Source organism: Peromyscus leucopus, chromosome X (assembly GCF_004664715.2).
Source record: "Peromyscus leucopus breed LL Stock chromosome X, UCI_PerLeu_2.1, whole genome shotgun sequence".
Taxonomy (NCBI): Eukaryota; Metazoa; Chordata; class Mammalia; order Rodentia; family Cricetidae; genus Peromyscus; species Peromyscus leucopus.
The window spans coordinates 32147418-32168658 of record NC_051083.1 but is presented as its reverse complement, the minus strand read 5'-3'; the positions used below and the strand labels follow the sequence as shown (position 1 = coordinate 32168658).

The window sequence follows — 21241 nt, the reverse complement described above, 5'->3', positions numbered from 1 at the left end:
TCTCCCACTGGCTAGCAATGTGATCGTCTTTCCAAACATGTTTAATAATATCGTTTTTAAATTCATCCTGTGCTTCTTTCTCCCCATGTCTTCAACTCCTGCACTCCAAAGCTGAATAAGCAATGGCAAGCAAAATAAAGAATGAGGAAGAGGCTTTGGGGACATCCCCTCCTTTTGCAGGGCTGAGCCCCACCCCCAACCTTCAGTTTCCTCAAAGACATCACCCCCACCTAACATACCACCCTGAACCCCAAATGTCCAAACCAATCATTCCACCACTCCTAGCCAGCTTTAAGACCCAAAGAAAACCACACCAGCAAATACATACTTATTAAGGTGCTAAGAACTCCCCCATGAAAAATCCAAGGGAATGTCACTGAAGCAGAAATTGGTACACAATGGTTGTAGGCCAGGAAGGGAGATGTTCAAGGATAGATGCTTACCAAGTTTTTCTTTAGCTACTTTATGCATTCATATCTATTAAAAGTGCTAAAAAAAAAAGTATAATTATTCAAACCTGGGGAACATTCTCTTGTCATTGATAAATCTCCCTTTCCAAATCGTGCCTTTACTATTTTCCCCTGATGAACGTTACCACCTCCTCAATTCTCCTGAAGGATGTTTGGCAAAAGAAAACATACAAAAGATGGACAAGTGTTTACAAATATGTTCAATATCACCATTTACTGGGCAATTTGAACGTAAACCACAAGTCACTTGTATAATAGAGGGGCTAAACTGAAAAAGAATAGTAACATATAGTGTTGGCAAAGTTGTGATGCAACTGAAATGCTTCTAAATCGACAAGAGTTGTTTAAAATGGTGCAATCATTTTAGAGTCTGTTTGGTAGTATTGATAAAGTGAAACATATGTCCATTGTTAATTCCTTGCTAGATCTATGGAAGGAAGAAAATGAGTATATCCACAAGAAGCCTTGCATAAAAATATTTACAGCAGATATATTTGTAAAAAAACAAATAACCAAATAATACCCTACAATTAGAAACAACTAACACAAATGCCTGCAGAATGATAAACAGATTGTGGAGTACTGTATTCATAAAACTGTAATGCAACACAGTAATCTAAAAAGTACATGTGGGCTGAAGAGTTGGTTCACCAGGTAAAGGCACATGGTTCAAATCCCAATGACCTCAGTTCAGTCCCCAGTGCCCAGGTGGTAGAAGGAGAGAAATGACTTCTGCAGGTTTTCCTCTAACGTTCACATGCATGCTGTGCCATGTGTACCTATATACACATGCATACACAAAAATGAACAAGATAGGAAAGCACACACTATTGATAATTCAACATTAATTTTCGAGAGTGTGTGAAACAAGCTAGGGCCTTATCAGTGACAGAGCACCTGTGTTGCATATGCATAATACTCTGGATTTAACCCTCAAAAAATAAAATAAGAAAAAATTAAGGACACGGAGCCAAAGAAACCAGCCACAAAACCCCCATGCACTCATTCACTTTCAGTTACATTCTGTTGGTAGACATTTGGGGTGTGAGGAAAGTTGGAATGACGGGGTTTTAACCCAAAGGTCGGCTCTCTGAAAGCAACTGTTCAGCCATAAAGCATTTTGCCTGGGCTGAAATGGAACAAAAATTTCTGGAGTAATAGAATACTAAAAGTATTTTAACGTTCAGGAACACTTTGTTTAATCGTGTGCTATTAATGAAATATTTTAAACACAGAAAGCTTAACAACATCATATTTGGAAGCATTTGTGGAAAGTAGTCCCACATGAATGGAAAAGAGGTCTACAGGGAACCCAGGGTGGAGAACACTTTGTACCTACTGCTCAGCTAAGTCATTTACTCACAGGCATTGCTCTGAACTGTCAAGAACACAAAACAGGGCTCACTGACCATGATGACTGAGAAATCGGTGCCAGTAAGTATTTTATTCATTCCCCGTGGCCAGTTCTGCCAGTGAGGGGAGCCCCTGCCAAGGGTCACTCAGCTCCATCAATCCTCAAAGGTTGCTAACAGCAAATAAAAGATACAAGTGAGGAAAAGGCAGGCCCTGCTTTGAAGCACTAGGAAGAAAGAGTCTTTGAACTGCTACAAACACCACAGCCCCTTTCACCCGAACCAGAGGGAGCAGCTAGGGGAGTCAGCAGGAGCCAGGAGTGGGGAGATGTTGCCCCATTTGGGTTCCATTCCTACTGAAGCTTTGCACAGGGAACTCAGAGCAGTTGGGACAAAACACAAGGTCATCCTTGGCCTCACCACAGCCATGCACCTCCCGCCTTTGCTCAGCCTACTCTTCTGTGGACAAGTATCACGTGTCTACTCATGGAGCCACTACCATGATCAGAGGCCAGATCTGTTCTGTGACCTTCTCAAACCCCTCTGTGCTGTCACTTCATAGTCACAACGGCCCCCAATACTAACCCCTAGCAGTCACTAATCTGTTCTCCATCGTTAGGGTTTTGTCACTTTGAAAATGTTATATGAATGAAATCATAGAGTATGTAACCTTTGGATACTAGGTTCTTTCACCCAGAATAACACCTTTGAGATCCTTCCAAGTTGCTGTGTATATCAATAATTCAATTTTTTATTGTGAAGACTATTCCATTGTCTGATTATATTTTGAATAGTGGAAAAGTCTCAAGCATGCAATTCAACCCAAGAATATTCTGCAAAATGATGTATACAGACAAATAATTTTATTGACAGCTCCACAGCCAGGCTAGTATTTTTAAAAGAATCCCAAAACTAAATTCTGCAACAAGGCATTTTCTTTCTTTTTCACAATACTTAATGTGAACCAGGCTCACTGGTTAAGGCTTTCTTTTATCAGCTCTTGTGCTGCTGAACAAGCGATTGTCTGATTGTCTGTTTGCTACAAATCTATTTTCCTGTATACTGCTCTGGAATGCTGAGGTTCTGCAAACGTTTCTGTCTTGTTAGCTGCTTCCCATTAGGTTCTGTCAATAGGCTACTAGAAGGAGACTAGAAGGCGAGAAGAGGAAGAAGGGACTTCCTATTCCCTCAAACACACTGTTCTTGTAACATCATCCTGGCAATGGTCTCTCACCCTAGGCTGGCAGTTGGTTTCAGCTATCATCTGTAGCTGTATCTACACGCCAGGCAGTATGATGATTTTCTTCAATACAAACACTGCATAAGAATAGCAAGTACAATTAACAGTCACCAGCAATTTACAGTATGTCTCCAAGATCCATTTAATTTCTGAGATGGCCAAATAGGTGAGTTGGCTGGGATGGGTAATTACTGCTCTAAATATTCCTAACTAATGCAGCCAGTTTTCTCATTCATATTCCCTTTCTCACTTCGGATACAATCCAGGATCATATGTTGCACTTAGTTCTCCAATTTCCTCAATCTCCTTCAATTTCAGTAGTTCTTTAGTCTTTGTCTTTCATGGCCTTGACATTTTTGAAGAATACTGATCAATTACATTGTAGAGTTTATTTAGATTTAGAATTGTCTGATGTTTTCTCATGCTCAGTAAGATGACTTCGTTTGGCAAGAGTCCTACATGAATGGACTCTCAATATATCCTATCAGGAGGCCATATGAAGGTGTGCCCTATTACCGGCCATGTTAATTTTCACCACTTGGTTAAGCTTGTGTTTATCAGGTTCCTGAGTTAAAGCTATTATTTCTTGATAATAAAAATTATAGTGTGGGTGATAAATTTGCCACTACACAGTTATTCTGTTTTTCACCCAACTAACTTTAATCTATTGTTGATTATTGCCTGCAAAATTTATTGTCACAGTACTTGGTTAATGGTAATCTTTTTTTCAACATTGCCTCTACATTCATTAATTAGAATTCTTTTGTAAGAAAGTGTGTCTATCCTTCATATGTTAATTTATTTATCTATTTAATTCATTTCTATCAGTAGGGGTTCTGAGGATATGGCTTAGTTGGCAAATTTTGCCTACTATGAAAATATGAGGACCTGAGTTTGGATACCCAGAACTCACATTAAAAAGCCTCCCATGGTGGTATTTGCCTGTTACTCCAGTTCTGGAGTGAAAGCAGATCCCAGAGGAACTCACTGGCCAATCAGTTTAGCTAAAACTGTGAGTTTCACATGCAGCGAGAGACTTTAGCTCAAAAACTAAGTTGGAGAAGCAATTTATGAATATATCTCTGGCTTCTGAACATACTTGTATAGGTGAACATACACATATACACACATACACACACATGAACATACACACACACAGAGGACTCATAGTGTTTATCTTATTTTATGTCATAAGTCATTACTACCATTGCTTATTTTACTGCTCAAAGTGTACCAGATTTGGCCAGTGACACTCCTTCACATTGTCTGTTATTATCTTTTACATGCTTCCTTACTATTTTTTGAGCACTCTCACACTTTCTGATACTACAAGATAATCCAGACTTATATTTTCCTAACCCAGTCTTGGATAAAACTTTTCTCCAAGGAGCCCTTTTATTAGCTATTGGTATTTGGGGACAAGATCTAGTCATTAGATAATGCTCAATGTTACCAGAGTGATTTTAATCCTAAAGGTTTCTGAGATAAGCTAGGCAATATATGTCTATATATTCATACATACATGCATACATTTACTTTCTGTTTACATATATGTATCTGTGCATGACTTTAAGTATATATTTATACTGACACTTCAGATTCCAATCCTATACCTCAGGGTTCATTTTAGACTTCCCACTTAGCTTATTTGTACCTCTTTTCTCCAACAGTAACACACCTGGCTACCATTATCTGGAATATTTATTGTTTCTGACAGCGATGCTCTTGAAAACACTCTTGGGTTGGGATGGAGTCCCAGGCCTCCATGCTACTATTGAGTAAATACTTGTGGGGATCAAGAAAGACATTTGCAGACACACTGTCTACTCCTACAGTTTTGTCATCAGCAGCCTAGACAGAGAGGAGACTAGGACACTTAGCTGGGAAGATGTTCTGCAAATTCCAGAACTTGACCTTAATCCACTGATCAGAGTCTTCTTTCCAGTTGTAGAAGACCAGGTGAACTTCTTTGGATTCATTAGAATTTTGACTGATTTATGAACCACTGATATAGTACAAAGAGCAAAGATATGAATGGGTCAGAACCATTCAACAGGGTAATCAACAATCTCCATTTTGTACTGCAACTATATAATTTAGATAGAGATGCCACAATATCCCACAGTGAGCTATTCCAGGTGTTACACATATTGTGCTGTGGAATATTATTTTAAGATGTGTTCATTTGTTTATGCTGTGGAACATTTTTTCATGATGCAAAGATATATTGCATTCTTTTATGTTGCATTTGTTTAACTCTGAAGCTGTGTTACTGTGCCTTTCTAAAACACCTGATTGGTCTAATAAATATCTAGGTAGAAGAAAGGATAGATGGGGCTGGCAGGTAGACAGAATAAATAGGAAGAGAAATCTGGGAAGAGAAGATCAAGAAGAGAAAGGAGAAGGAGAGGAGGACTCCAGGGGTCAGCCACCCAGCTACACAGCAAGTCATGGAGTAAGAAGTAAAGAAAGGTATAGAGATAGGCAAAAGCCCAGAGGTAGAAGATAGACAATATAATTTAAGAAAAGCTGGCTAGAAACAAGCCAAGCTAAGGTCGGGCATTTATAAGTAATAATAAAACTTAGTGTATTTATTTGAGAGCTGGGTAGAGGGCCCACAAAGACCTAAGAGTAGAAAGATTTTAAAAACACCAACTACATTTATGCTGAGCATCATTGCAAATTGGACCATCCAGAAGGCTGATTGGATAGACAGTGCCATAACCAAAGAATTTCTTAGGGTTTTGGAGAAAGTGGGCCTAGAGCAGAATATGAACATCTAATTTATTTTGTTAATATTTTATTTTTATTTTTAAATTATGTGTTTATGTATGTATGAGTTTGTGCATGTGAGCACAGTGCCAAGTGAGGCCAGAGAGGGTGCAGAATCCCTTGGAGCTGGTGTTAAAGGTGGTTGTGGACATTGAATATGCTGTGTGCTAGGAAAGGAACTTGAGTCTCCCAGAAGAACAACAAGTGTAATTTCTTGGCCAAAGATCAAAACCAAATTGTTCTTTGGGAGTAGTATTTAAGAAACAGAACATGAGAGTTGTCCTGTCCAACCATTATTCCCCTTCTCTTCATACTATTGCTGTTGCATGTTAGCTCCAGATGTGTTCTGTGAACACAAAGCCACTTTTAGTGTAAATAGGGCACAATAGAAGGATGCTCCTGGTATTTTTTCTCTTCAGTATCCATTTACTGGCTCTTCATTTAAAAATGCATCTTACCTGTTCTACTGATGAATGTCACATATCTACCTGATCTGAGAAAATGGGAGAGGGAATTCTGCCAGGACCCAACCAGCTAAGGTCCTTTAATAGATATATATTATAATCATGCTGCCTTCCCTGTAGTGATCAACTCTTCAGCTTCATTTTTCTTTTTTTCTTTACCATCTACACTTTCCTTGTCATTTATTCTAATTTTTATAATCCTTTAAAATCATCTTTATGTGGCACCCCAAGCTATGTCTGCTAAATATATTTCTAACTTGAAAAAAATTCTTCTGTAGTATAGAAGATTTTATTTACCTTAGCTCATGAACAGGTCTCTATGATATTGTCCCTCCAGAAGCTTTTCAGAAACCAACACTTCTCTGGGAAGAATGTAATTGTGTTTTGGTTCTCTTCCCTCTGTGTTATCAAAGGACTGAGTTTTGGAGATGCTCTGCTTGGCAAGTGAGAGGTATAGAGCCAAATGTTCAAGTGACTTGTCCAGGTTCCTCTATATTAGGCCTTTGAGTCTCCACACACACCTCTATGTGGCATACCTTATTATTGCACTGTTGATTTATCAGGAAGCAGCCATGTGCCTGAAGATAAGCTTAGTTTGGGGGCACCATAATCACCAAAATCGCTGCTCTGACAATTTTCTTGGGGACTTTCAAAGCCTCTTGAGTTCAACCCTCTGTTGCATCATTTATGACTCAGTGTTATATTCATTAGAATGTTTTTCCCTTCACATTTCTAAATAAAAAGATTGCTGCTTAGTGGGTGCTTAATTTCTCTGTTCAAGATTTAAAGATGGTTTTCAGAGTCTTTAATATTTTTTATACTTGGCAAATGACTATGCTTCCTGTGGTCAGCTCCTAACAGAAGTCCAAAGCATCGAATGTATTGTAGCATTAGTTACCTAGTTACACTGGCTTTCTTGCTCCTTATGTAGACCACTGCTAATTCCTTAGAAACATGGAGTCCGGCACTGATGGCACAACCAGAGTTGGAATGGCAGGCCTTTGAGCAAGCCAAAGCAGATTCTTTGCCAAAGTCAGTTAAATTTAAACCTCACTGGATAGGGTTATTGACATCCAAAAATCTGTCTGCATGGTCTCTTCATTCATATATCTGCCTTCAGCTGTCATTCTCTGACTCAGTGTTTACTTACTTATTTCCTTGCTTATGATGGAAAATATATACACAGTTCTGAGAGGGATGGCTGAGAATGCTACTGCAAAAGAATGGAGAATGGATAGCAAATGTGGACTGGGCAGGGTAACACAAGTATAAATGCATGAGGAATTCACTATGAATTATCATTCAGATTTTATGAATAGGTGAGGTGATTAGAAATTGTATCAAACACAGGGATTGTTTAATAGCAATGTGTTAATCAACTGAGGCTCTTTAATGTGCACAATGTTCCTAAGTTTATTGCTTTCCCACTTTTAGTTATATAGTAATACATTTTACTTCCTGGCTGTGCTTGATTGATCCATTTAAAATTATAGTTGTAGCTCCAAAAATAAATTAGTTTGATTGTAATGAAATGAAGCCAACCCCAAATAATATTTTCCATAGTTATCAATGTTAGGTATTTTCTTTCCCCTCCTCTAGGGTGGGTTTATCATTCATTTGTGATATAGTTAGGTTTATTTGTTACTGTTTGCGTTCCACTTAGGGTTCTCCTCACATTCTAGTTGATGTTATTTATTTATGGGTAGAGGATTCATGAAATATTGCCTGGGCTCTAAGACTACAAAGTATGAAAAAACAAAAACAACAACAAAAAATATGCTCAAATAAATGTCATTCCTCAGCCCCACTGCCTCCTTTCTATTCCTTCATTCTTATCTTCACCCACCCCCTGTAGTTAAACCAACCTCATTTGTTCTGATTTATCTTTCCTCTACAGCCAGTTCTGCTATGCTCATTTTGAAAACTTGCATTAGTTCCAAAGCAATTGGTATCTTAGGAGCGTGATTTGAACATAATGTAAATGTTGTGTTTGCTTATGCATGATTTCATACATGAAAAAACTCTAAGTGAATGCAGGGATTGCACCTAGCTGAACTGAGCTGTAGAAGAATGCAAAACACATTTCAGACATCCACCAGCTAACACGTTCACTTTATGGTGTGGGAGCCTATTCACATGTACTGTTACAGCCTTCCCTCTAATTTCATATCAGCCTCATTCTATCCTTCCCCAGTAATTCACAAACTGCAAAGCTTCTGATGCTCATTTTCACAAGAAAACGTCAAGGTTTTTGTTTTTCTAGATGGAGTGTCATTTATTGCAGTATTTATGTATTTCACAACTATTTAATATGGTTCCTGGTCAGGCTTGTGGGGTAGGCCGATTAATCACAACAACTCAGGATGCTGAGGCAAGAGGATTTCAAGTTCAAGAACATCTTAGGCTACAGAGTGAGTTAAAGGGCAGAATGAGCAATTTAGGAAGACCCTGTCTCAAAATGAAAAATAAACAATGAGTTGGGATAAAGTTCAGTGGTAGAATGCTTGCCTGGGCTCACTTCCTAGTATAATATGCACACACACACACACACACACACACACACACACACACACACACACACCTACTCCCATACACAGTGTGGATTTCTATTTCATGTGTGTGATAGAAGTCTATGAGTGTTATGTTCTTAACTCTGTTTTATCTATAATTTTTAATTGCCTTTTTGGCAGTGTGAAGGTTTTTGAAAATTGCAAAACTGACTCTTATGCCAATGCATGGACATTTATGTATTTCATATACCTTACTAACATGAAGAATCGTTAGTTTCACCAACATATCATGCTGCCCTATGTTGTCTGCATTTATGATTATGTATGAGTTTGAGAAATTTTTAAAATAAATGTTTATTAATTCTTTGAGAATTTCAAACAATGTATTTTGATCATATTCACCCTCAACTCCTTCCCTCAACTCCTCTCAGATCCATTTTCACCTTCCTGCCCCTCAACTTTGTGTCTCTTTTTAAAATTTTAATTTGTGTTGTTCATGTCTTTTTGGATGTGGGCCCTCCACTGGAGCATGGCTAACTTACCATGAGCCATACTCTTAACGAAAACTGACTCTCTGTCCCCAAGAAGTCATCAACTATCCAGAGCTCCTCAGTGAGGAGTGGGGACTTATGAAGCCCTTCCTATTGCAGGCTAGAATGGTGACTGGCTTGATCTTGTGTAGGTCTTGTGTGGACAACTACAGCTGCTGTGAATTCAGAAATACAGTGGTCCTGTCATTTGCAGAAGACACTGCTTTGTTCTGATCCCTCCCTAAGTTTTCCATTTCCTCTACCATGGTGGTCCTTGAGTCTTGGAAAGGTGGTATGTTTAGATGCCCTATTTGTGACTGAGCACTGCACAATCACTCTCCAGTGGGTATTATGAGAACTACCCAGTAGGGAGGAAGCTTCCTGGCCTGTACCAATTGGATTTCCCCATGTCCTGTGACCAGTGTGTGTGGTGTCTTCAGCAATAGGGTTTTATTATCAAGTTCGGTCAACAAGAGCAATGGTAGTAGCCTGTATTGTCTTTTGGGGGGTGGGGCGTATCCAGGAGTTTGAGTAATGTTTTGATTTAAGAACATGTTTATGCTTTTTTCTGAATTGCCCATTTAAATCTCTCTTTTTTTCTTTCAGAGTTTTGTTCTTTCTTCCTCCATTTTTAGGAGGCATATGTCACTTAGGGATATCAGTCCTTTGTATACTGCATGTTTTCTCCACATTCTTTGGTTATGTCTTAATTCTGTTTGTGGTGTCTGGGCCATAAAAGTCAAAGTTACTAAAGGTTTGCCTAGACTGAGGTGAAAGAGTACATCACCTGTATTTTATTCTATCATACACAAAGTTTCATTTTGTAATGTTTAGATCCCCAGTCCATTTTGAGTTTATTTATGTGTATGATTGGAGGGATTGATATAATTAAATGGTCTCAACCAGGGTTGTTTATGTCACCACAGTGAAAATATGATAATGTCTTAAGTCATTGATGGAGTGCTATTGGTACCTAGTGGGTAGGAACACATAGAACAAGACACAGCAAAGCCCACACAGGAAAGGATTATCTGGTCCAAAATGTCAATAGTGCTGAGCTTAATAAAATGGTTAGATCACTTTTTATTTTATGAAATGGCTAGCATAATTTTTTTATACTTTTATTTTTATTTCTTGGTCATTTTTTTCAAACAAAAATTATTTTTATTTATTAATTAGGCCTACTGTTTTTCTATTCTCTGCTTCATTAATTTGTACTTTCATATTATTTGCTTACTTCTATTTCTTTTTGCTTAGTTTTGGTTTTGGGGGTGTCAGAATTTACTCTTATTTAACCATATGGTACTTTGTTATTTTTCTTGATCATTGTTTTATTTTATTTTCCAGATTATCTTGCATAACAGCTTCATTATCATCTTTAGGAAATTGTGTAATATCACTTCATATTCTTTCTTTTGCTAAATGTTTCACAGAAAGTTTTAAAATGTCCAGGTGGAAAGGATTTTCTGGTGCTTTGCCTCTGTTAGTAATCTGGAGCTTTGCTGCACTGTGATCAGGAAGTATTGTTTAGAAGACTCTTGCTTTAGGGAACATTGACATTTTGAATATAAGTCATAATCAATTTTTATGTTCCATGGGTATGTTTGGTAATATTATGTACTATCATGGCTTGAAGTCTATTGACAATGTTTTTTTTAGGTTTTCTGTCTCCTATCTATTTTTTTGTCTGCTTGCTCTGTCTTGTACTGAAAGTGATATATTAAACTCACCTATTGGTATCATGTTTCTATCTATATCTGTATACCCTACAGTTTTTGCTTCATAAATGTAGCTGTGTTGTTTGTCACATTAATATTCATGAGTATTATAGTTTAAGCCATTACTGATTTCTTGTTTTATTTACTTGTTTCATCTTTGTTCCATCCTTTATGGAATCTTCTTGATCATTTTATTTTAGGTGTGCCTCATGTATATAGCGTGTAGTTTGATGTTGCTTGATTAAAACAAATTGAAAGGGCTTCTTTTAATGTGCAAATTAAGCTCACATTAGTTGATGTGACAATTCTGATATATTTTGTAACTGTGTGTATTTTGTTATATTTGTTCATTTCTTTCTCTTAAAAAATGTGCCTTTGCTCTTCAGCTTTAACAAACTGTTTTGCAGTATTCGTCCTTTTTCAATCATTTGAACTTTAACAACTAGTTTTTTGGTTGCTGTCATCTTTTAAGGCCTACTCATTGCCTAGACAAAAATCAATGGCCATTTCATTTTCTTAGTTACTCTCTATTTTCTCATGTTTAAGTTGTATCATTTCTGTTGTCATGCTGAACCTTTGTACATTAGTTCACCATCCTCATCTTCCCCACACTATAGTTCTGGATCTATATTTACATGTGTTAAGATGCACAATAACCATCCTTTTGTTGACCTTTTCTTGGCTTTTTCCTTGTTGAATGAAGCTTGCCCTTTGGTAGATTCCCCACAAAGAAGAATCTTTGTCCCATGATATTCCTTGTGGGTACAAATTCTCTAAACTTCTCTATGTTGAAAACTGCTCTTTTATAGTCCTGGTAGTTGAAGAAGATGTGAGTTGGATATAAAATCCAGGTCTCCTGCATTGTTTCACTAATATTTCTAATCACTTACATAGTTTTGCTAACCTACTTTATTCGTTTATGTGACATTAGTGTGTTTCCCAAGATCCCTGCTTCAATGGTAGCGTCTTTTTTTCACTATGCCCAAATCCAGATATTTTAGTGTACTGGTTTCTGCTCTCAGCAGGGCAGCTGTACATGTCGTTCTAATCTGAGGTTTGATTTTGGTTTCTTCATCTGTAGTTGCTAAAGAGTGCATATGCCTTTCTTTCTACCCTTTTTCCTCTTAAATCTTCATATATGAATGGATGACTGTTACTGCATGGTACACATATTTTAAAATCCATTTCCTATAGATTTGTCTACTTGAACAATGTTCTATATGTTAAATGTGTTGCTCTGATTGGTTAATAAATAAAACACTGATTGGCCAGTAGCCAGGCAGAAAGTATAGGTGGGACAAGGAGAGAGGAGAATTCTGGGAAATAGAAGCTGAGTCAGAGAGACACTGCCAGCCGCCACTATGAAAAGTGAGATGTAAGATACCAGTAAGCCGCGAGCCACGTGGCAACTTATAGACTAATAGATATTGGTTAATTTTAGATATAAGAACTAGATAGCAAGGGGTTGGGGATTTAGCTCAGTGGTAAAGTGCTTGCCTGGCAAGCGCAAGGCCCTGGGTTCGGTTCTCAGCTCTGGAAAAACAAACCAACCAAACAAACAAACAAAAAGAACTAGATAACAAGAAGCCTGCTGCGGCCATATAGTTTATAAGCGATATAAGTCTCTGTGTGTTTACTCGGTTGGGTCTAAGTGGCTGCAGGACTGGTAGGTGAGAGAGATTTGTCCTCACCGTGGGCCAGGCAGGACTGGAGAAAACTTCAGCTACAAATTTTTTAAGTATTTTCAGGCATAGGATAGATTTAACTTTTCTGGAGGTGGATTCAACCTCCAGGTGCACTCTAGTTCCCTACTTTCACACAGTTTTTGATTTTTAAAATTTGCCCTCCATGCCCCTGTGACAAGAAGAAGACTTGGTGCTTATTTTTCTCTTTTTACTTCATACTAATTTGGTCTTTGGGGCATTCTCTGACCTCAAATAATTTTGATGGTGTGTTTTTGGTGGTTGTAGCTTCATTTTTCAACCTTGCTATTCTATATCCATTTTGAAGGAAATACTGGGAAATAGGGACTCACTATATCACCTCTATCCTCAGCTGCACAGACTCAGTGTGTATTTCGATACACACACTGACACACAGGTACACACACACACACACACACACACACACACACACACACACACACACTATTCAACTCCCTCAAACAAGACATTTTCCAATCAACAGCACTTGAACACTTAAAAATACTGCTTCTTACCAAAAACTTCTGCAAGGGCTATCTTGAATTTATTTCTTTGGAATGGCTTTGACCAAGATTGCCAATCCATGATTGCATTTGTAGAGAAGAGGCTACCTGTTGCAGCTCTAACAAATATCCCATAGTCTGATTGCAATTTGTTATTCTTTTTTTGTTGTTGTTGCTGTTTTTTTTTGTTTTGTTTTGTTTTGTTTTTTGAGACAGCGTTTCTCTGTGTAGCTTTGCACCTTTCCTGGAACTAGCTTTGTAGACCAGGCTGGCCTTGAACTCACAGAGATCCGCCTGCCTCTGCCTCCCGAGTGCTGGGATTAAAGGTGTGCTAATTTGACTACAACCTAGGCAAGGAGAAAATTCCTCAAGAGTTCTACCTGAAGATAACTGAGTTTCAGTCACTGAGCTTTTGTTCAGTACACAAACACACACCTCAGTGTTACCCTTCTTTCCTTATCTCTCCTGTCCACAATAAATAGTCAGTATCCTGTCACTTAACAAATACACATGCAGACAAAAGTCTGCTCATGTGGATAAAGAATTTATCTTAGGCTGTTTCTCTTTCTTATGCATCTTGAAAATATATTTTTTTTGTCATAAACTTCATACATTTAGCTTCCAGCCAGGTCCAAACAAGTCTTTGGGTCTTTGACCAGTCAAAAGCTATATTTTCCATAGTAGATCAATCAGAATGTTGAGATGCTATGAGAGGATGTGGGTTTAGAGAGGGTTGCTTTGGTCCTGCAGCTCAAATTCAAATAGATGTTCTAAAATTAATTTCCTCGATTCTGCTTTCTTTTCATATCACATAAATCTTTTGCCCTTCATTAAAATTGATATCCTAAAGTTGAACTCATGGACAAGGTTGGTGTCTCCTTTAATAATAAATACACAGTTGCTAATGGTGGAACTTCAGAATTCAAGAGCCGATTGGGAAAGATAATCCTACTAGTGAATCTTTCCCTGAAATCACCTCCTTTGTCACGCTGATGTCAGAGGGTGCTGTTATTTAGAGACACCCCTTAAATTCTCGCCTAATAGTGGGCTTTAAGCTAAATTTAACCAGTTTTTCTATGAATTCCTCTTGTGGAATCTTTCAGATAAATTAATTGATAAGAAACCAAGCATCCCTTCTTACTTGTAGGAATCATGGAGTTACTTCTAAGCCACTCTAGATGTCACTAGACTGAAGACACTGTGTCCCTTGAAAATGTTTTAATATTTCATGGCCTTTGTTTAAGTTCATGGCACTGCCATAGGGCATCTTAGTTCACAGTTTGGGGACCATAGCTATATAGCTTTTCAGCCATTTATCTACAGATACTTGCTCCTAGACATGCTTTGAGATGATACTCTGTACAAAAATCTTACAGGCTGTTTAAAAATCCTCACTGATAAAGTATACTTTTTTATGTCATTAAATAGTCTCATATAATACTATGATACTGCATTACATCCTATAGGATAGGATATAATGTATATCAAAATTTATTAAGTAAGGTCCTTTTTGGATACTTGAAATATATATATATTTATATTTTCCTATTAAAAATGTGATTTGATGAACATATTAATGAATAAATCTTTACATAGACTGATCTATTACCTTAGAGTTAATTCCCAGGCGTAGAATTGCTGGATGAAAGTGCATGAATAATTAGAGTTTTCCTTATCATCTGGAAAGGGTGTAATGATTTATATTTTCTCTAATTTTATAAGGTTATATATATTACAGGCCTTTCATTTAATGATAAGAGTGACTATGAATATAGATTCAGATGCTCAAATATTTTAGGCACTGTGCTAGGAACTTGTATAAACATAATTTAATCTTATTTATATAGTATCACATGAAATATACCTAATGACTTACAAAATTGAAATGACTAGCCCTATCTTACAGACAAAGAAATTGGAATTTAATTACAAAAAAAAAAAAAAAACAGAAAGAAACCAGGATTCAGAAAGATACAACAACCTTTTCCAAATCACCCAACCACAAAATTAGACAGTTGGGGTTTAAACTTACAATCTTGTCATTATATGACAGACTCACCAAGTACCTGAATGACAAACTATCGTCATCATTATCGTCATCATCATCATCATCATCATGCCTAATATTTATGAAGTGCTGTGTAACATGAATCTTAAAAGGTCTTATTAATGAAAATAACCCTGGAGCATGGTATTGGGGTGAATGCTGGAAGATCAGAGAAGCAGAACAGGCCACAGCTACCTCACCTTGCCAATTCCTCAGCTGATCCTGTTTTCTCAGACTAGAAGCCTCTGAGTCCTCATCCAGAATGAATCTCAGCTGAACTGTTGCTCAAAAGCCTAAAAGCTTAACCAGCCACTAGTTCCTGGTCCTCACGCCTTATATATCTTTCTGTTTTTGCCATCACTTCCTGGGATTAAAGGCGTGAGTCACCATGCCTGGCTGTTTTCAGTGTGGCATTGAAGTCACAGAGATCCAGACAGATCTCTGCGTTTGGAATGCTAGAATTAAAGGTGTGTATGCCACCATTTTCTGGCCTCTATGTCTATCCAGTGGCTGTTCTGTTCTCTGACCCTAATAAGTTTATTAGGGTGTACAATATTTTGGGGAACACAATATCACCACAGTGCTTACCATGAATTAAGCACTATTCACAAACACATTCAACTTTTAGTGCCAAACCTATATGGTACTATTTACTCTTATGTCTAAGACAATGACTGAAAGGATATACTGGTCTAGAACTGCACGGTTTATATGGTAGAATTAGTATTCAAGTTCAGGCAGTTTGGCTTTAAAGGCCATGTCAGTGTTGACCAGAACATATTATAGTGTCCCACAGAGTAGTGGAAACCTATACTAGGGACTTAAGAATATTTTTTAAAAAGAAGGAAAATGGCTTAACTAAGTCTTATAGATTAAAAAAAGAGAGCTACTCTGTGATAAAATATAGACATACTAGTTCTCTAAGAAAATGTGTATCCAGGGTTTTGTCTACAAAGTTCCTATCCTTATTCCTGTAACCTTTACTCTTTAAGCAACATATGGCCTTTTAAGCTGAATACATAGAGCCAAGTGTGTGAGGCATAACTTGAATGGGAAAAATCTTCTAATGACCCAAACTCAATTGAAAACAAAATTCCCCCAAGTGACTTGGAAATGTCAAGATTTGAGAAATTCAAGATAGGCAAACTTCCAGAGGTTTACCAATGTATAATCTAGAAACCTCTTATTGCTATCTATTGGGTTGATGAAGCACATTTATTGCTAGTCACTACTTCAAGTCTTTTCCTAGCATCTTATTTAGGTATTTAGATGTCATTAAAAATTATACATATTATAAAAAGGATTATATTTTCTTGTCACCTCTGTAAGCACTCAAAATTTTTGTCTCACCTCCTCCCTAAGAAAACCAACTTAATGAGCCTCAAAACATATTATAATGAATGAGAAAATATTTTTAGCATTTTATGCAGAAAATACCTCATTAGAAGCAAACGCTTTGGCAAGTAGAGCTAAGCTTAATAAGAACTTGTGTGGAGTAGGGACTTTAATGACAAATCACTAGCATGTGTAAGCATGCTGTCTGATGAATCAGAGAATCATAAACCCCGTTTCTTATTCTTGGGCCCGGTATGTAATCAACTGAAAACAAGAAAAATACCTTTAGATCATCTAGTCTCACTCAAGGTCTTATCTGGATATGTTATAACATGCAAGTTCATTTAGATGAAGTATGTTTCCCTTTGAATGTTTGGCATCATGGAACCTGGATATTTTGCACAATTTTGCATATTACCCAGTCCATATTGGTGTAGGCTTTAGAGTCAGGCATTTAATCTCAAACAGAATCCTCAGTTCGTACACATAGTGCTGTAACTTATTTAGACTTCGGGTCTCAAACCCGAATAAGAGAATACGAGTGCTGGCAGCCTGAAGACAATCTGGAAGGGCTTGGTCATGAAACCATGGTTCCTGACTTGTACACAGAAGCAAATGTTTACTTATCCCCACTGAGGGCCCGGAAGGCACATGTGAGATGAAGTGTTTGCAGCAGCTGCCAATTGAGTTTGCAGGTGTTTCCACTCAGGCTCAGCTTCATCATCTGTGGTCCACGCTTGAGAGCTTGGCCTGAGCTACAGCCACATCCACCCAGATTAGGCTGAAATTACCCGCAGTGATGATGTCAGTGAGGTAATAGGTTACCCTAGGGAAGTAGCCTCTTACATCCGATGGGAAAGTGGGAACTTATGATTGATTCTAGTGGGAACTTTTTACATCACATAAGATCTTTTCCAGCTTCTCCCGTGGAGTCAGACTAGTAATAATGGTAGTAGCAATGGTGCTTAACATTTATAGATAACTTAGTCTGTGTCAGTTGGTCCCTGTGCAAAGCTCTATACATCTTCAAGCCCTATTAAGCTAAATAAAAAGTATCCCCTTATTACAAAGGTAGAAACTGAGAGAAAAGAAATAACTCAATCCTAAACTCGAACATATAAGCAGAGTTGGGATTGGAAGTAAAATTGTCTTCTGATTTCAGAGTCCTTAACTATTATTGGTGTACTGCATTATGTAACTAGCAAAAGTGAGTGTGTGTGTGTGTGTGTGTGTGTGTGTGTGTGTGTGTGTGTGTGTACTCCAAAAAGGAGTGGAAGGAGTTCCTATATGCCTATGACCTGCCCTCTCAGCCAGCCCAGCTTCCGTCACTGAGCAGAGAGGAACTCAATGCTCAAGAAGAGCAAATACAGACCAGCCAGTAGCCACCATGCTTACCGTTAGGAAGTGGCGGTCCTTGGCCTCACGCCTCCTCTGGCTGTGAGCTGGAGGGTAGGCTGGCAGTGGTGGAGCAGCTATGGAGAGAGGAGCAGCAGCTCTTTGCTCCCGTCGATCACTTCGGCTCCGGTGTTCTGAGGGCGCAGAATAGACAAACATAATGAAACATACTTGATATTGTCAATTGTTCTTCCCCTCTTGAGTGTTAACGAAGAGCTGCAAAAAGGGAGCTTTCATTATTCTAGTTAATCTACATGCCGTATCAGATTTTTTTTTTGAATGGTTCCTAACTGAATCTTCACTTGTGGATACGAGGGCTGATACAGCCATCTCCATGGGTCCATCTTATACTCTTGGTACAAGACAGCTTATTTATTGGTTCAACACACCTCCTTCCAAAATATCACAAGTGAAAAAAAAGGTTGAGAACAATGGTGGAAGGCTTGCTGCCATGAGGATTAGAGTGCAGAGAAGACGCAGACCTACCACAGCTTCTGGGCCTAGGTGCCACTACTTCTAGGAAGGGGCTGCATGGAATCAGGACATTGTTATGAGCCAATTTTCAATGATAGATACCTGGAAATAGGCTATGGTGGCTGTATTTATAGCACAGAAATTGACAAACGTTATGCACTGGGTATTTTATTTTATCTTTTATGTTTTCCCCCAGAAAACTGTGTAACCAGCACACCAATGCAGCCATCTGCATCCTATTCTTCTTACTACCCACAAAAATTCAGATGGTTTTGCAATCTTGTGCTCCCAGAGAAAGCAAGGCAATCCCAGAGACAGCATTTTTCTTATTCCAGGATATAACTGCCTTTGTGGGAAAGCTAAGAAATATCTGTGAGTGGAAGGGGGTGGGGGTAAAGTAGTCATGACTTCTTAATAAGAATCACTGAGATAAGGTCCTGAGCTGGATCCTCAGGATCACAAAAATTAATTAATTAATATTTCAGAGATTTCCAAAATACAATTTGGGTTTCCAGTATTTAGTATACCTTAGAACATCTCTTGCTTATACTAAAAGCTGTCTACCTCCAAAAATACAGCTTACAATCATCCCCAGAGCTTGAAGTTTCTTGAGGCCTCATCATGATTGAGGTACAAATTTGTGTATCCCATTTTTCATTTTGTCTTTGCATTATTTAACATTAGTATCATTCATCCCATGTACAATATTATTCAGAATTCCCAATGTTTATTGATATGTACCAGACATGCTTTGCTAAAACTTTCATCTGAACAAACCCACACAAATGGGCATTAATGCTGTCCCCTCATCTGCAGATGTAGAAACAGATTCAGGAAGAGAGGGTCACTGTGCAGTGATCAGTGGTACAGACATAGTTCTTGTGTCTTTAACCTTGGTATGGCTTGTCCTACAGGCCTTGTAAAGGACAAATACACATCACTTGTTGGAGTAAGACATTTGAGGTTTTTCAATATTTGAATATAATTATTTTTACTGCAACTGATTCTTTGAACAGTTACAACACTATGACTTATATGGTATAATTTACCTCTTTTTGCCTGTGACTGACACAAAGCAAACTAAGCTGACCCTTTCAGATGATGTCAGATATCCTTTCTCCTAAGACTGTATCATCCCCCTTTGTATGATTGTACTGTTAAAAACAGCATCTCGGTATTTGTCAGCCTTTTGAACTATATTTAAGTGGACCCTGGAGCAGTTATGTGTGTGGGGTGGTGGTGGTATATGATATATGCTGCACAGATTAGACAAGTGTACTAATACTATGCTATATTCCTAGCCCTTTTAGTTTCTTTTCTTGAGACAAGGTCTCACTAAACTGTTCAGGCAGGCCTTTAAACTTGGTAGTCCTCTTGCCTGGCTTTCTGAATTGCTCGACTTACTGGTCTGTGCCACAAGGCCAAGTTCAGAAACAAAACTAGATTCATCCTTTGATCAGAAGACCTACAGCACCTGTGAAATAGACTTTCATAAATGCTTGTTGAAGAACTGGACAACTTAATGCTTTACTGAAGTCTAGGTTTTTGATTAAAAAACATACACTTTATTCTATATTTATGATGAGCTGTGTTGTTGGTACAATTAATGATCCATGCTTCTCTACATCTTACTTGTTTTAACTGGTCTCCATAAGGTTGGTCACATCTTTGCTTTATTCAATATTTTGCTACAGAAACTAGGAATTGAGCTCTCTCAAGCTCTCTGATTTCCACCAGTGAGTTGACTGCCTTTGGTCCTCATTCCCTAAACTCTTCCTTTGTTTGAGATTCTTAAAAAAAATGGTTTCCATTCACCACCAGAGAAAGGTCCTCAAAAGCCCAACATATGGGTGGTCTTTGCTACACTGCCTCCAAAGTCAATGTTTATCAAGAAGAAATTTTGAGATAGATGCCTTTCTTTGTAAAGTTTCCACCTCTAGTGTCACCCTCATTTTTCTCTGCAAATGAACAGTGGGCTTTTTCTCACAGACAGCACAAGGAAATCTTATACATTCTTAAGTTCCAGCGTTACTGGTTAGGAAGAATGGGAGGGGAGCAGAGTGAGAAGGGAGGTAACCACTCAATATCCCTTTCAACCACTCCTCTCTCATACTATCTTAAATACATCTTCTCTTCTACTCAGGCCAAGAGTAGGCAGCCTAAATTAATGGCTCACTAATGATACTTCTCACCACTGGTGAGGTAGAGACAATATCAGTCCACCAGAGCCTATAACTGCAGTCAAATTTTCATCCTTACTCCTTTAGACCAAAGAAACTTAGACACCAGCCAGAAATTTGAAAGGAAAGGAAATATAAAATATAATTATCTCTTTATAGCCACGTATTAGTCTTTCTGTGTGTTTTATGAACATAAAAGATGGCATAACTTAAAGTTATTACTGGCACTGAGCATTAAAGAATTGCTAAGAAAAAGAGAAAGCAATAATTGCATTCTAAACAATTTGAAATCCATTTAGATGCCACTTCCCCGAGGCTCCATAGCATGATAGGTACATTTCTGCTCAGTCCCCATAGCACTGGGTTGAACTTAACTGCTTACTTCTCCATCCTCCTCACTACATCAGGAATTCTTTGAAGGCAGAGACCACACTTGATTGCGCTTTCAATCCTATCATCCAGCATAATACTGCCTAGTCTTCAGTGCAGTTTGTTCAAGGTAGGGGCATGATAATAAGGAATCCAATTTCAAGTTTAATCTCAGTTCC

At 38.0% G+C, this 21241-nt stretch overlaps 1 protein-coding gene across 2 annotated transcripts in view; it reads right to left on the bottom strand.

The window, feature by feature from the left end:
- The window catches only part of Nhs (NHS actin remodeling regulator), a 333978-nt gene that overhangs the window by 20703 nt on the left and 292034 nt on the right, over window positions 1-21241 (bottom strand). For both annotated transcript variants that reach the window (XM_028887744.2, XM_028887745.1), the window contains exon 3: window positions 18040-18173. In XM_028887744.2, coding sequence (XP_028743577.1) covers window positions 18040-18173 — 134 coding nt within the window. The remainder of the gene's footprint in view (window positions 1-18039; window positions 18174-21241) is intronic.